General features: G+C 32.3%; 1 protein-coding gene across 1 annotated transcript; it reads left to right on the top strand.

The window, feature by feature from the left end:
* The first annotated feature begins 15,450 nt into the window (after positions 1–15,450).
* Positions 15,451–16,347, top strand: LOC149155220 (uncharacterized). Its single transcript, XM_089444361.1, has one exon. It carries the CDS (start codon positions 15,451–15,453, stop codon positions 16,345–16,347), a length of 897 nt encoding a protein of 298 aa, XP_089300487.1.
* The last annotated feature ends 682 nt before the right edge of the window (positions 16,348–17,029 follow it).

Raw genomic sequence — 17,029 nt, 5'->3', positions numbered from 1 at the left:
AGCATCTGTGGGTGCGTGGCTACAGTAGCAGTACACGGCGCGATAGTATCTGTGGGTGCGTGCCTACAGTAACAGTACGCAGCGCGATTGAAGAAACAGTGCGTGGGTACGCGGTACGACAGAAGGGTCTCTGCGGGTATACGCAGGGGAGTAGAAGGTGAAGTGCGTACGCACGCAGGCCAGGGAAAGAAAAACTGTGTATCTGTCTTAAGACCTTTTGTTGGCTGAATTTTTCTGTTGATAAGGTGTTCTGGGTTTAGTTTACTGTTATTGTTGATCTGATTACTGCAGTTGACTGGGTGAATTACTTGTACTCAATGATCCCTTGATGTTTATGGATCCAGTTTGAAAATTTATGAAAAGTGATCCTTGAAAGAAAAGAAGTAGGGGGTTGTAGCTCGCTTCCAGGAGAGACTGGAAAACGAGAGAGAGTTGTAGCTCTCTGCAAGTTGCAGCCTGCGTACTGGTAAAGGACTGCACCAGTAAAAAACCATTGTAAAAGGAGTTTCTAATTTGAAAGAAGATAGAGACATATTGCAGCAGGTGGTTTTCACCCACATTGGGTTTCCACCTTACATCCGGTGTTCCTTGGTGTGACTATTTGTTTTCTTTGTTCATGCTCATTATTTTATGGTACTGACATGCAAAAATAATTCAAATTATAATAAGGAAGATTTATTAAAAGAACTTGATAATACTGATTCACCCCCCCTCAGTATTATTTCCAACAGATGTGGATAAGCTTGAAATTATAACTTAGGTTCTTGCATCATATCAGGTTGAATAGGCTTCCATGGTCCTCTTGGTGCTACATAACATAACTGCAGTGTCAATGGGCCTGCTCCAATGTCCTCTTGGTAAACTTCCTTCAACCTTGGTAATGATAGACAATATTTAACATCATGTGATTCTGCATGGACAACACAAATATCAACATATTCTTTTTATTCATCTTTCATTCTCCACATTTCTACTTGTTTGACTAGATGGCTAAGAATTTATGTTCTAAAGTCATCAAACAAATTTCCAATTTTAGCTTGACTTACCAATCTTGATGTTGATTTACTTACTCTTGCCCTTCCTCTTGATATGTGTTTGCATGTTTCACAAATTTATTCAAATGATAATTGGTATACATCGCCTATACTCATGAGATCAAGGAGATCAATCCATTCATCCCTAATTGTTCTAAGTAAGAGGGTTCTTAGTGTGTCAGATCCTAAATGATGTAGTTTTTCCCTCTTAACGTTATACATGAACCTCTCTATTAGATCCTCAGGGCTCTCATCTTCTTTTTGATACATTCTAAATATTTCTTCTTTAAGATCATGATATTTATATTTTTGTATAAATATTTTTTTCATATCATTCCATGACCTTATTGAATTAGTCTATAAACTCATTAACCATTTAAGAGCTCTATCCTTCAATGTTGTCGAAAATAATCTCAATTTTTGAGTGTTTAATAAGTAACCATAATATCTACAAACAATTTCAAATTCAAAGAGAAAGGTTTCCTGATCCTTTGACCTTAGACCATGAAAGTTTGGAAGAAAATATGGAGGGATGTTTTTCATGTGAACACTAACATCAGTATCTTGAATGGAACATCGAAGAAAATATTCTTCATTTTCATCATCTACATCCATTTATTCTACGTTCTCTATCGCCTCTTCTTCTTCTACCAAAAAAAATGAATGATGATGTGGATCTTACTACACATCGTGAATAAGAATGTTAATGTAATGCAATTTTCTATTATTGAAATGAAATATGCCTAATTCAATTTTTAGTTTTTGCATAAAGTAACAGAAATGAATCAACTAGGGAAGAAAACAATGCATAGTTTGACACCTCACCAGCAACAACACCAAAAAGTGATGAGCCTCAGTATTGCAATAAGAATGTTGCAACTCCCAAGACTACCAAGTTTAATTTTCAACTCGGGGTTCGTACAAAACTAAGAGGTATCAGCACTATATGTGCAAAATACAATGTGTTCTTCCTTTTCTATGATGATGTAATGGAGTGCATGTATTGAAATCAAATCCTAAACTAATTACAAAAAATGAAATGCTCGAAATGGAAACCTTAACCTATTGCAAGAAAGAAAATAAAAGGAAAGAATTGTATTCTAATTGCATAAAGTAAATATCACGAAATAAATGTCAACCATTACATTTCAAAGAGTTTAGATCCATTAACAAAGTTCATTTGATGTGGAAATCAAGAAAATCATCATTGTATTATCCAATTCATAAATTTGTCCATTAACCTAAATCACTGAGATGTTTTGCAAGGGTAAAAATGCAAGTACTAAGTGGTTTTTATCCCTCCTAAACAATTTATTTAGAGCCTAGGGGTCATTATTCAACCATAAGGGACCAAAAACAATATTTTTGAGAAAATATGGGCATGTACATACACGCTGGAAGAGTACTACAGGAAAATACATGATGTTATAGATTTACTACAGCAAGTTATAACTCATCGAATCCAAGAAAATAAAATCCAAATTGGATGGGATTTTTTTTTTTATTTACTAGGATTTATTAGGTTCGCATTCCAAGTGGAATGACCCAAAAAACCCTTTGTTAACCCATGCTAAAAAATAGCAGAAAATTACTACTCTAAAATCTAGAAATTTGAGAACTCGTGAGCTAGTAAATCTATCAAATGCCTAACATAAACAAGTGAAAATTCAATGGGGTAATATTTTTTATTAATTATAAATTTTTGTGATATAATTACAGTGGATTCAACACAATTGAATATCATTAGGATGCTCTAAAAAATATCATAAATTTACTGTTATTTGTCACAAGGGACTTCGAAAAATATACATTTGGGAATAAGAAAATTAATACAAGTATCTCAATGACTAATATGATCTTCCAAAGTTGTTAAAAGGATGAAATTATTCTTTTCATCTTACAAAATAACTTACTTCAACCATTTAACCCAATCGTACAACAAGAAATCATCAATACTAAATGCAGAAATAGAAAAGACAAGAACACGAGATGAATGTGAATAAGAAGTGAAAGGAAGAAAAGTAAATCATAAAAAAAGGCTATGAGGCTCTTGGGATGGCCAAGCCCAATGAAACTCAGATACCTATGAAGGATACAAATATTTAGAAGCTGAATGTGGCACCAATATTCATTATTTCCATAAATACAATTACATCCCTGTAAGAAATGAAAATGGAGTTGCAAAAATACGAGCTCTCTACAAAAGAAGATTAATAAAAATTAACCCCTAGAGGACAATATGGTTTGGTAGTTATATAAAATTGTTAGGAAGGAATCTCCATGAAAGGACAAAGCTTTCCCCACCAAAATCTCTCAAATAGTGGATCTGGTTCCCAATATTAGGAATTTTCATTAAATGACAAGGAACACATTCCTAGATTTTTTCAATCATTGGAGTTCCAGAATTTGTACAATAATTTCATAATATATTCTTGATTTATTATTTAATATTGATCCTCCTGTAGTAGGGAACAAGTCCCTAAATTATCTCCTCCTCCAAATCTTCATAATCTGCCCAATATTCTCACAATATTCCACAAAAATAACTAATAATAGGCACAAATATGCAATTAACCATAAAACTTCTTGATGAACATATTAAAGTTGAAAAAACATTATCTAATGCAAAAGAGAGGTTTAATGTGTTGAAGGATGTTCAGATAGGCCTTAATTTATGTCTAATTTGGAGGCCCATCATTGGGTTTATAATATTACGTTTAATATCAAGGGCTTGGTTATTAATAATTGGATTTATAATATTGGGTTTACTTGTACGGTTTAATATTAGGTTTATAATATTGTGCTAAATATTGGATTTATAGTATTAAGGTTAATATTGATTTTTATAATCCTAGGCTTTGTAATATTTATTTTAGGGTTTATAAAATTAATCCTAGGGATTATAATATTAGTATTAGCTTTTATAATGTTGTGTTCTATAATTTTTAGGGTTTAATACTTGACTTAATAGTAGGGTTTAATGTTGGAACCTTAGAATGTTATTAAATATGTCCAACATTATCGTGTGAGAAGAATTTTCGAAATACGACAAACAATGTGACAATCATTGCCACAATGATACATTACATTGCAATATATTTAACGCCTTATTATGACAATGACTCAATTAGGGTTTGATATGTTGTTTTATAATATTGGGTTTATGGTTTATAATATTAAATTTTATAATCATAGGGCTTATAATATTAACCCTAGGGTTTATTGTCCCTTGGATTTATAATATAAATCATAAGGTTTAACATTATTCCCTTGGGTTTAAAATATTAGTCCTTTTAGCTTATTAATCCATTGTTTTTATATTAATAACTAATATTTATAATAATATATTAGAGTTTATAATCTTAGGGTTTATAATACTAATCTTAGGTTTCATGTATTAATCCTAGGGTTTATAATATTAATATTAGGGTTTATATTCTTGAGGTTTAATACTAATACAAGGGTTTATAATATCAATCTTAGTATTTAGTATTAATCACCTCAGTTTATAGTTTTAATACTCCCCTTGGTTTACGAATCTATTGGATTTTTAATAATAATCCCTTGGGTTTATAACGTTAATTGCTTGATACATTAAATTGCAATTTATCAATGTCTTAATGTGACATTGAATAAATTAGGATCTAATATTATGGTTTATGCTATTGGGTTTAGTATTTATTATGGTTTATTATATTGGTTTTAGTGTTTATAATCTTAGAATAACCACATTTACCAATGATAAACCATGATCAACCATGATAAACCATGGTTAACCATGTTTATTTTAGGGTTTATAATATTTATCTTGGGGTTAATATACCTTGGGTTTATAATATTTATTCCTTCAATTTAATGTTATTCCATTTCATTTATAATTCCTTGGGTTTTAATATATTAATATTCTCGAGGTTTATGCCATTAATGTATTGATGTATTAATATTAATGGTTTAATGGTTTAAAATTTAATAATTATTTCTAATGTTTTTTATGGTTTATAATGTATTAATATTAATGTATTGATAATAATAGATCATATTAATGTGTTAATGGTTTTTAATGTATTAATATTATATATGGTTATAGTATTAATGTTAGGGCTTAATGGTTGATGATGGTTCATTGTCCCTTTGTGCAAAATATTGTATCAAAATGAAAATCAAGCATGGTGATATATCAACTGACATGATTATTAGATGGTGCATAATATTTTTGTTGGGGTTTATATACGTTCAATTTATATTGTTCAATAGGGTTTAACATTGTTCCCTTGAGATAAATTTTTTCATTTTCATTTATAATCCATTCAATTTCATGTATTAATATTATGTTTGGGTTTATGTACCTTGGGTTTATAATATTTATCCCTTGCGTTTAATATTATTCCCTTGGGTTTATAATGTCAATCCCTTGGGTTTATTAATCTAAGGGTTATTATTCCTAGGATATAATATTATTCATAGGGCTTATAATATTAGTCCCTGGGTCTAATATAAATCCCCTTGATTTATAATCATGGTCAATCATAGTCCAATGTCACTGTGTTACAAACATTTTCTCAATATGAAAATCAACGATTGTCCAACGTTGCATTGTGACAAGATTGTCTCCATATAAAAGTCAATCATGGTGAACCATGGTCATCACGCTATGAAAAAACTTGTCTGAATACGAAAATAAACCATGGTCAACCATGGTCCAACGTTGGATTCTCACAAAGATTGTTTCAATACGAAATATTATTCATAGGGTTTATAATATCAATCCTATGGTTTAATATAAATCCCTTAGGCTTATAATCATGGTCAACTATGGTCAAACATGTTCCAATGTCACATTGTGACAAATACGATCTCAATATGAAAACCAAGCATTGTCAACCATGGTCAACCATGGTCCAACATCTCATTGGGACAAAGATTGTTTCAATATGAAAATAAACCAAGGTCAACCATGGCCCAACGTCACGTTGTGACAAATATTGTCTCCATATGAAAACTAATCATGGCGAATGATGGTGCAAAATCACCTTGTGACAAAGCTTGTATCAATATGAAAAACAACCATGGTCAACCTTCATCCAACATCAGATTCTGAAAAATATTGTCTCAATACGAAATATTATTCATAGGATTTATAATATTAATCCTAAGGTTTAGTATAAATCCCTTTGGTTTACAATCATGGTCAACCATGTTTATTTTAGGGTTTATAATATTTATCTTAGGGTTTATATACCTTGGGTTTATAATATTTATTTCTTGGGTTTAGTATTATTCCCTTGCCAGTATAATATTGTTCCCTTGGTTTGAGTATTTTCACTCTGTGTTTATAACCCATTCAGTTTCCTATATTAATATTCATCTAGGGGTTTATATACCTTGGGTTTATAATATTTATGCCTTGGGTTTAATATCATTCCCTTGGGTTTATAATTACAATCCCACGAGTTTATTAATCTAAGGGTTCTTATTCCTATGGTATAATATTATTGATATGGTTTGTTGTAACATATTTGGTTTTCAGAAGTTTGTTTTTGTTTATAAAAGAGGGTATAAAAAAATAGAATAAGAAAATGAAAATGCCATAAAAAAATGATGAAAGGAAACCCCTTGAAAAGAAGAAAACATTGCATGAGCGAGAAAATTTAAATGCCACTAGAAAATAATAATATTTCATTAGAAATGAACTAGGGTTTTGTGTGCATATTGTTTAAAATGCCACAACCTGATATTTTGGTTTGAATAATATAATTTAACCATGATTAAATCATTTAAAGTTTGTTTATAAATTAGTGAATAAGTTCACCAGATTATTTAATCTTTGTGGAAAATGATTAGATAGGATTGAATAGGATGAAAAATTGGCCCAATGTACTCAAAACTTGGCCAAATTATGTATTGGAGTAGGGTTAAAATAGAATTAGGGAAAATAAAAATGGTCGCTTGTTTAAATGTGCCAATTCATAGATTAAATTGGTTTTAATCAGGGTTAATTACCTTTTAAAGGGTGATTAATTATGTGTAATAAAGCTATGTAATGTTTTAAGTCGAATTCATGACACGACAAAATTTATTTTCTAGTTAAGTGCTATCATGTGGACTTTTTCAACGGTGATCCTCGTACCCGCACAGATCAATGGTGGGGAAGCCATTTTGCACCCCCATCCACCATTTAATGTTAAGGACAAGGTAGGGGGGAGGGGGTAAAAAAAGTGGGATTATTTTTTGAAAGCTCCTTGCAATGTGTCATTTGATCATAACTTTGCACCCCCCCCCCCCCCCCCCCACCCCACTTAATACCACTTCCCACTACCCCCCCTCCGAAATCCGCTCATCCCATTACATCACTACATCATCCACCAATAGTCATTGCCACTTCCCGCACCCTCATTCCACTAATCAGTCTCTCCCACATGTCCATACCCATTCCTACATATGCGTTACACTCATACCCATTCTTCCTACCCATTACCAGCCTCCTCGTATACATCAATGCACACCAGTCCCATTGGCAACGACTCGATATTAATGGTAATACACTTTGTTTTTATAAATAAACCCTTCAACCCTTTCGCACGGTTTCCTTGATTTCATCACAATTGTTGAATTACAGGGTTTCAAGCTTAGCTTTGGTTAGGTTATGTTATACACTGCGCTTGTTTTTTAAGTAGATACTAGACACCACTGTTCACAGAGACTGCTCTTTTTTCATGTATCAATACTATTAGAATTTTGTGACTATTTCTCTCCATTTATTTTTAATATGGAACCCAAAATAAAGGACCAACTCTCTGGTAGCAAGACCCTTACTTAGGAAAATCCGAAAACCTTTAATACCCTAGATCATAACCATATCCCTTTAGCAGATCAGTTTTTTAAGATCATTGACACTAAACATGAATTCAATAGGTTTGAATTATACCATTGACTAAAACAAACTTACCAGGATTCAAAGGATGAAATTAATCTATGGGAATCCCTATTTCCCATGTTCATGTTCCCTTAAACTCATTCATTCCTTGATTTAGTTATGTGGTGTCAGGTTAGGTATAATCTCCTTCAGAGAACTGTTATAACTCAGAATCGAGACATTTTGATCTCTATCACACCTGAAACCATAAACAAGATGCTGCTCATTCCTGAGAATGACTCCCTTAGCCATTTCTCTATTGCTGTCCTCATGGATTTATACCATAAACTCACATTTCTCCAAAGAGCTCAAATTTTCGTGATCTTTCTTCCAGAAGATGCTGAACTTCCTAAAAATAATCCTCCATATCTAGCCTCAATGTTCCCAGAGAGAGCTAAGAAAATCATCTTGCTATTTTCTTTCCTATTAGGTTACCATATAGACCAATGGTTAGATGAACCTATTCTAGGTTATCTATCCATCTTCTCCAAAGAGCACAAGGAAGAATTCATCTATAATTACAGTAAATTTTTGGCTGAAAATATGCATGAACAAATTATGAAGATCACAACTTAAGGTGTGTTCAAATACTCTTCTTTATTGGTCCATATGTTCCTTTTTCGACAAGGAGACATGCTACCAATAACTTTACATTGGCAGGATGATCAAAATTAATGAATCAATTATACAGTTGACCTCATTGGTGAGAAGAAACTCAACTGAGTTTAAATTTTCAGATTTTATTGACTGTTTTATTCTTCCAGATGCACAACTTCTTAACAACTAGAGTGAACCAAGAATCGGTTCGGAGATAAAAAGGATCCTACACTTGATTGACCAATATAAGACTAGAGACTAGTATATTTACCATAATTACACAGAGATTATGGTATATGGCTATATGTTAGCTCCATACAAATTGCCTAAATATGTTCCAACGAGAATCTTCCCTCTCGAATATATATTGAAAATGATTAACATGGACGAACTTCATTTTGTTTCAGGTAAAAGGAATTCTCAGTTTACAATCAAGTCCCAAGTGGGTCCTTTTATTTGTAATACCAGAACAACACGAATTGAAGCAAATTAAATTCTCAATTATATGGGATTTCAACCAACTTTTACCTGGTCATATGACCCATTCAACATAATATCTAATTTAAGGGTAGAACTTAAAACCACACCTTATAATTACACTCCAAGACTAGATATTAAGAAGTATAGGAATCAAGAGCATTGGGAGGAGAACACACTTCAGGTAGCAGAAGAGTAAATTCTACTTTCTTCTACCCTTCAAACTCCCACTTCTCAAAGTAAGTAGGAAAAGAGGCCGACAGAAGAATCATCATCTTCAACAAAGGGTGCAAAGGATTTTTTCATTTATCAGAAGAAATAGAAGGTTGTTTCTAAAAATACCACTATCCGGGGTCAAAAAGAGCCCATAATTATCATTTTGGATGATTCACAGGTTTCTACATGATTAGGGGACAATGTCCTTAACACTCCATCTTCCTCTTCAGTTTCAAATAATCTATTGGAAATTACAAAGTCTAGAGGAGCAAGTGAACAAGAGGAACTAAACATCTTAACTAATTTTATGGAAATTAACGAAAATAATGAATCTTTGGAGGCCAATGTCTATGCTCAATTCTGGAAGAAGACATCTACTTCACAACATAGATTGTTGACAACATTTGACAGTGGAAAGAGAATGTGAGTACCTTTTCTGAAGACTCCTTCAGACTATAAGAAAACCATATTTTCTTTTGATGAAAATCAAATACATCCTATCAATAGTTTGAAGAGATGCTTTTCTCCACCATGACTAACACTTCCATGGCACTGTCAAAGTTGAGAACAACTCTTTTGAATGTGTAGTCACAGTTGAAGGTAAAGAAGATATCCTCCTTGGCAAAGGATAATAGGGTCAAATCATGAGAATATTTAGTAATTAAGATTGGGTATGATCCCACTAATGTTAAAGTTGTACAAGACATCATCAAGAAGAAGAATGCATATATCACAACATTAAGGAATAAACTCAAATTACCTTCTATAGAGGATCCTCAAACCAAGGAGATAGAATAAACCAAGAAACATAAAGAAGAAATGCTCAAACTAACCATTGAGTAGAATATACAAATAAAGAAGATGGAGGAAAAGATAGAAACATTGCTCAAGGAAAAGGAACTGTCTACACAAGTGATCGTTGGTCCAATCATAGCTATACCAATCATAGTAGTAGGGACAACAGGGGAATCAACATCAGAAATAACAAAGTCTACATCAACGACAGGTGATCTAAAAAAAATTGTATAGGACCTATCTCTCTAGAGACAGGAAAATGAAAAGCTTCAGAATAAATTCAAAAATCTGGAGACAAAGAAAATAAAGAATGATACTCTTTATGTAGAAGAGATGCAGTAGACCCATAGATTGACAAGGAAGATTGAAGAGTTGTAAAATGAGTTGTTAATGCCTCAGACCTTGGCCCAAGCCAAGGAAAACATTTGGGCCGATTTAAGTCAACTATAAATGAAGTTTGGCCCTCCATAGAAATTATTTTTGAATAGGAAGAGCTTATTACTAAATGCCAAACAACTATTGAAGAGGTCAAAGAAACATTTAAACAAAAACTAGAGGAGGCCACATATACGATTAAAGTGTTGAATTAAAAGAGCAGAGTTGAATTAGAATAGATTCAGATTGCAGATAGAACATAAACCATTTTAGAAATTAAGAAAGTTTTTCAGAAGAAGAATCTTATGAATCAATTGGAAACAATGTGCTAGACTTTGAAAACTATTATCTAGAGATTTCACTTCAAGTTAAACTTGCTTAATCAAAGAGGGTTTCCAAGACTAGTAGGACCAAATGACAGATTGATCAGTTTGGAGGAGTATTGCCAAAAACTATATACAATTGCAACTGATAAAACTAAATTTGCAGGTATCAAAGGTCATCTTACAGGGAATTGTTTCTTAGAGGCTTGAGACTTTGATTTAATGATCAAGCATGAAATTAAAGATATCATTGTTAATAAGACTACTTTTGAAAGTTATACCAAAGTGGATCAAGTCTATAGAAAGTTAATTAATCTTTCTATCCAAAGTGAGGATAGATGGGATCACTTGTGTGAAATCATTGAGTAACTTTCATCACTAAATAACAGAGAGTGAGGAAACACATTTTGGGGACCACATCATCAACAACATTCTTGAAGATAGTGCCAATAGCTCAGAAGCTTTTTGATTCGTATATTTTTGTTCTATTTGTATATTTTGTTAAAGGATCTTTCTGGAAAATCAAATATTTTGTATAAATAATTCTTCCTTCGATTCATTATGGGTTGAACCCTTGGATGAGATTTTCAAAGAAAAATTGTAATTAAGCTGGAATTTGCTTCGAATTTATCAAAAGGTTTCTGGATTTGCCTCCAATAGTTTGTCTCCTTGTAAATCTTTCTCATGTTTTCATTTCATTATGTTATTCTTCATGTATTTAAGTTTTAATGGAGAACCTTGGATAAGATTAAACTGAATATCAGTTTATCTTAAATCCCCTGTGAAGTCATAATCAACAATTAGAGATTAGTTTATAAAATTGTCCGTTATTATAAACTCCTCTATATCTATAAATTGTCACACTCATCTTAATAGAATTGCTAGTAGGTAAACATTGTTTATCTCCACTCTGTCTTATAATTAACTAGATACTCAGTTTGAATATTTAGTAAGTTATAACCCTTTCAACTCTATTATCCATTCAATTAAAAATCAATTAACTATTTAGAGACAAACAAATGACCCTTTCATTAACTTCAAGATTGTGAAGGTTTAAACAACTCTCTATTATTCTTCATAAGTTTAGTCATCCAAAAACCTTAAAACAATAAAACATTTTAGATTCTCTTGCATGATTAATTAACCTAGAATTACCTCAGAGGACAATAGGGTTTATAATGTTAATCCTTAGGTATAATATAAATCCCCTTGTTTTATAATCACTGTCAACCATGGTCCAATGTCACATTTGGATAAATATTTTCTCAATATGAAAATCAACCATCGTCCAACATTGCATTATGACAAAGATTTTCTCAATATGAAAATAAACCATGGTCCAACGTTGGATTGTGACAAAGATTGTTTGCATGTGAAAATCAATCATGGTGAACCATGGTGCAACCCCATTGGCTTTCAGTATTAATCCCTTTGGTTTATTATTCCCTTGGGTTTCTAATATCAATACCTTGAATTTAGTAATGTAAGGGTTCTTATTCCTACCATTTAATATTATTCATAGGGTTTATAATATTAATAATTGTGTCTAATATGAATCTCTTTGGTTTAAAATCATGGTTAATCATGGTCCAACGTCACATTGTAACAAATATTCTCTCAATATGAAAATCAACCATGGTCAACCATGATAATTATAGGGCTTACGATATTTATCTTAGGGTTTATATACCTGAGATTTAATAGGTTTATTCATAGTGTTTATAATATTAATCTTTGTGTCTAATAAAAACCCCCTTGGTTTATAATCATGGTCAACCATGTTCCAACGTCACATTGTGACAAATGTTTTCTCAATATAAAAATCAACGATGGTCCAACGTCACATTGTGACAAAGATTGTCTCCATATGAAAATCAATCATGGTGCAACCACTTGGGTTTTTAGTATTAATCCCTTTGATTTATTATTCCCTTGGGTTTATAATATCAATACTATGCATTTAGTAATCTAAGGGTTCTTATCCCTAAGGTTTAATATTATTCAGAAGGGTTACAATATTAATCCTTGGGTCTAATATGAATCCCTTTGGTTGAAATCATGGTTAATCATGGTACAACGTCACATTATGACAAATATTTTCTCAATATGAAAATCAACCATGGTCCAACATTGCACTGTGACAAAGATTTTGTGCATATGAAAATAAATAATGGCCAACCATGATAATTATAGGGTTTATGATATTTACCTTAGTGTTTATATACCTTATATTCGATAGGTTTATTCATAGGGTTTATAATATTAATCTTTGGGTCTAATATAAATCCCCTTGGTTTATAATCATCTTAAACCATGTTCCAACGTCACATTGTGACAAATATTTTCTCAATATAAAAATCAACCATGGTCCAACGTCGGATTGTGACAAAGATTGTATTCATATGAAAATCAATCATGGTGAACCATGGTTCAACCACTTGTGTTTTTAGTATTAATCCCTTTGGTTTATTATTCCCTTGGGTTTCTAATGTGAATACTATGCATTTAGTAATCTAAGGGTTCTTATTCCTAAGGTTTAATATTATTCATATGGGTTAAAATATTAATCCTTGGGTCTAATATGAATCCCTTTGGTTTAAAATCATGGTTAATCATGGTCCAACGTCACATTGTGACAAGTATTTTCTCAATATGAAAATCAACATGGTCCAACGTTGCATTGTGAGAAATATTTTGTGCATATGATAATCAATCATTTTCAACCATGGTCAACCATGGTGCGACATTACGTTGTCACAAAGGTTGTTTCAATATGAAAATCAACCATGGTCAACCATGAAAATTCTAGGGTTTACAATATTTACCTTAGGTTTTATATACCTTGGATTTATAATATTAATCTCCTCGATGTAATATTATTCCCTTAGGTTTATAATCCCTTAGTTTTTAAATATTAATCCCTCCAATTTATTATTCCTATGGGTTTATAATATGAATCCCTTAGGATTATTAATCCAAGGGTTCATATTCCTAGGATATAATATTATTCATAGGGTTTATAATATCAATATTTGTGTTTAATACAAATCCTGTGACTTTAATTAATTAACAATAATTAATATAAATTTAAAAAAAAAATATTTTACATTGTTTAATAATAATAATAATAATAATAATAATAAGTAGCATGGTTAATTAAATAATAAATATTAATAATAATATTACTACTAATAATAAATAATATTAATAAGAATAAATAATTAGTAATAAGAATAATTATTTTAAAATGATTATAATAATAAAAAATTATTATCATTATAATTAATTATTAATATAAATTAATAATATTTATTATTTATAATAATAATAATAATAATAATAATTGTGTTATAATGCTTATCTTTTAATATTATTATTATTATATATTTATCAATATTAATTTAACGACTAAAATTTGATTTATACCATTAACATTTATCGACATTTTTCAACCATGTTTACTAATTTGGTTGGATTTATAATATTAATGATTCTACGTGTTTATCAATCCCTTAGGTTTAAAATATTAATTTATGGGTTTATACATCCCTTGTGTTTTTTATATTGATACCTTGGGTTTGTTGATCACTTAGATTTATAATATTTATCCCTTGGGTTTACTAATTCCTCGATTTTATAATATTGAACTTTTGGTTTTATTAGTCGCTTAGATTTATAATTTAATCCCTTCAGTTTATAATATTAATAATCTCTTCAGTTTAAAATATTAATTCCTAGGGTTTATTGATTGCTTGGGTTTAAAATGTTAATTGTTAGGGTTTATTAAATCAAAGTGTTTTTAATATTGACTCATATGTTTGTTGACCTTTTAGGTTTATAATATTTATGCCCTGGGTTCACTAATTCATTGGATTTATAATATTAGTAATTATTTCCGATTATAATTTAATGTCTTTGTTTTATTAATCTGTTGGATTTAAAATATTAATTCCTAGGGGATATTAATATATTAGGATCCATATTTAAAACACAAAGAATTAATAAATCCTAGGGTTTAATATATGAGGGTTTAAAGAGTTTAAATTTTATAATATATTATTATTACATATTATATTATTATATAAAATATTCTTATATATATATATATATATATATATATATATATATATATATATATATATATATATATATATATTATGAAGTCTCTATATATATTTTATTTCAAAGTAATAGTATAATATATTTTAATTTAATATATATTCTATATATAGTTAATATTATTAACATACTTCAAGTAAATGTATAAAATATATTGACAATTATATTAATAAATATATAATAATTAAAAAATGTTGAATGGATATCAACATTGGCATTGAGTTCATACCCTACTGCTTTACACCATTGCGCTTACTGCTCACCTGATCCTGATCTTTGTTGACGTTTCTCCATGAATACGCTCTCCAAAGGGGTGGGCGCAGCCCTCCCTCCACCCATCAGTCCCTCTTCTGGCATTTCTGCAAGTGCAGACACTCAGGCCAGTCCTTGCCCCACCCCACTGGTCGCACATGACAAAGATCCTGCCACCGACAATGCTGGTGCCTCTGCTGCAGCTTCTGAGGCCGCCAAGGACAAAGGCACTGACCAGAATGTCTCGCCATCACAGCCAAATGCATCCTCTGCTACATGCATCCCCATGTCTACAGAAAGAATCAAAATAGATCTTCCTAGTCACTGAATCAACAGCCAAATCCAATACATGAGGGATCATTCACTCATAGGCAAGTTCCTCAGATTCTGGCCAACTGAAAAGGCCCTGCAAGGATGGATCGCCTCCAAATGGAAGCCCAAAGGTCAAGTAACATTGCAGCTCGGTCCCAAGGGCTTCTTCACTGCTACTTTCAACTGTCTAGAGGACAAACTTCGTATCTTTGAGGGAGGCCTGTACTTCTTCAACTCTGCAGGTTTGTACCTTCGTGACTGGATTGAGAGGTTCAATCCAGACAAAGAAGATTTCAACTGGGCTCCAGTATGGATCCATCTGTACTCTCTCCCCCTGGAATACTGGAACAAGGAGACCTTAAAGGACATAGGCAATAGTTTTGGGGTTTTCATCAAAGTTGCTGAGGAAACCAAACTCCAAAGATACACCTCCTATGCCAGGATCTGTGTACACATGCATCTGGCTAAAGCACTCGCGGACTCGGTAAGTATATTTCATGATGATTTTGAATGGGTCCAAATAATAGACTACGAGCATGTTCCCTTTCGTTGCAGGAAATGCCACGAACATGGCCATCTTTTCAGGGATTGCCCTCTGAATCTTCAGTCTAAAGCCCCTGTCAATGAGACGAGCAAAGATGCTGAGGGGTTCACAAAGGTTTCTAGTAGAAGAAAGTATGCCAAGAAATCTCAAGTTGCCCCAGATAATCTCAAGATACCTGAAACTCGGAACAGTTTCGAAATCCTGACTTCTCAAAATAACATGGAGGATCTCCCTTTAAACCCTACTTTAGATCCATCTCCTTCTTCACCCCCCCTCCTCCAAAATCTTCAGCTCCGCTCTCAGCCTCCGATCTCACCAGCATCCCCGCCTCTATCTCCTCTGACAAAAAATCTCCAGATACTACCCTCCAGTCCTCCAACATGGAGGTAGATGCAGCTCTATCTCTCATAATCCATCAAGAGTCAAACGAGGAAGAACAAAACATACCGATACATATGGATGAGGAACCAGAAAGTGTACATCTGGGAGGTTTGGACATTCTCAGATTGGAAACAGCATGTGGACAGAAAGAATTTCGTGCTATACTCCCCCGGGAAATAGAAAGACTTGAAGTAGTTTTAGCCAGAGCATAGCATAATAAATGTCTTGGTATTCAGGCAAGTAGTCCTTGGGATGGTAAAAAAATCCTGAAAGATACGAAGAAACGTGGGCGCAAAACGGATCTGCAGTGGACTATTATCATTGGAGAAATGCTGGTGGGATCAGGTAGATTTCCCAAGCTGACCAAATTTTTCAAATCTCTTCCCCATTGTTCCTCATGAAGCACATCTCATGGAACATGAGAGGGCTTAATAGCCCTGCAAAACACAGAATGTTAACAAATATGATACAGCAAGAAAAGCCCTCATTAGTCTTTCTACAAGAAACAAAATGCAACTGCACAGTATTGGAAAAGATTCTAAATAAAGCCTGGTCAGGAAGCTGCTCAGTCTCAGTGGATGCTTCAGGGGCTTCAGGAGGGTTAGCAATGGTGTGGAACCCTCAAGTTCTCTATCTTCAAGATTTTCATGCCTCACACTTCTTTATTCAGACAACCTTCCACCTAATCGGG

This window comes from Pinus tabuliformis, chromosome 9, assembly GCF_031772625.1.
Source record: "Pinus tabuliformis cultivar Carrire ecotype Pingquan chromosome 9, CPIR1, whole genome shotgun sequence".
Classification (NCBI taxonomy): domain Eukaryota; kingdom Viridiplantae; phylum Streptophyta; class Pinopsida; order Pinales; family Pinaceae; genus Pinus; species Pinus tabuliformis.
The sequence above is the reverse complement of the archived record's forward strand: the minus strand, read 5'-3'. Positions and strand labels throughout refer to the sequence as shown.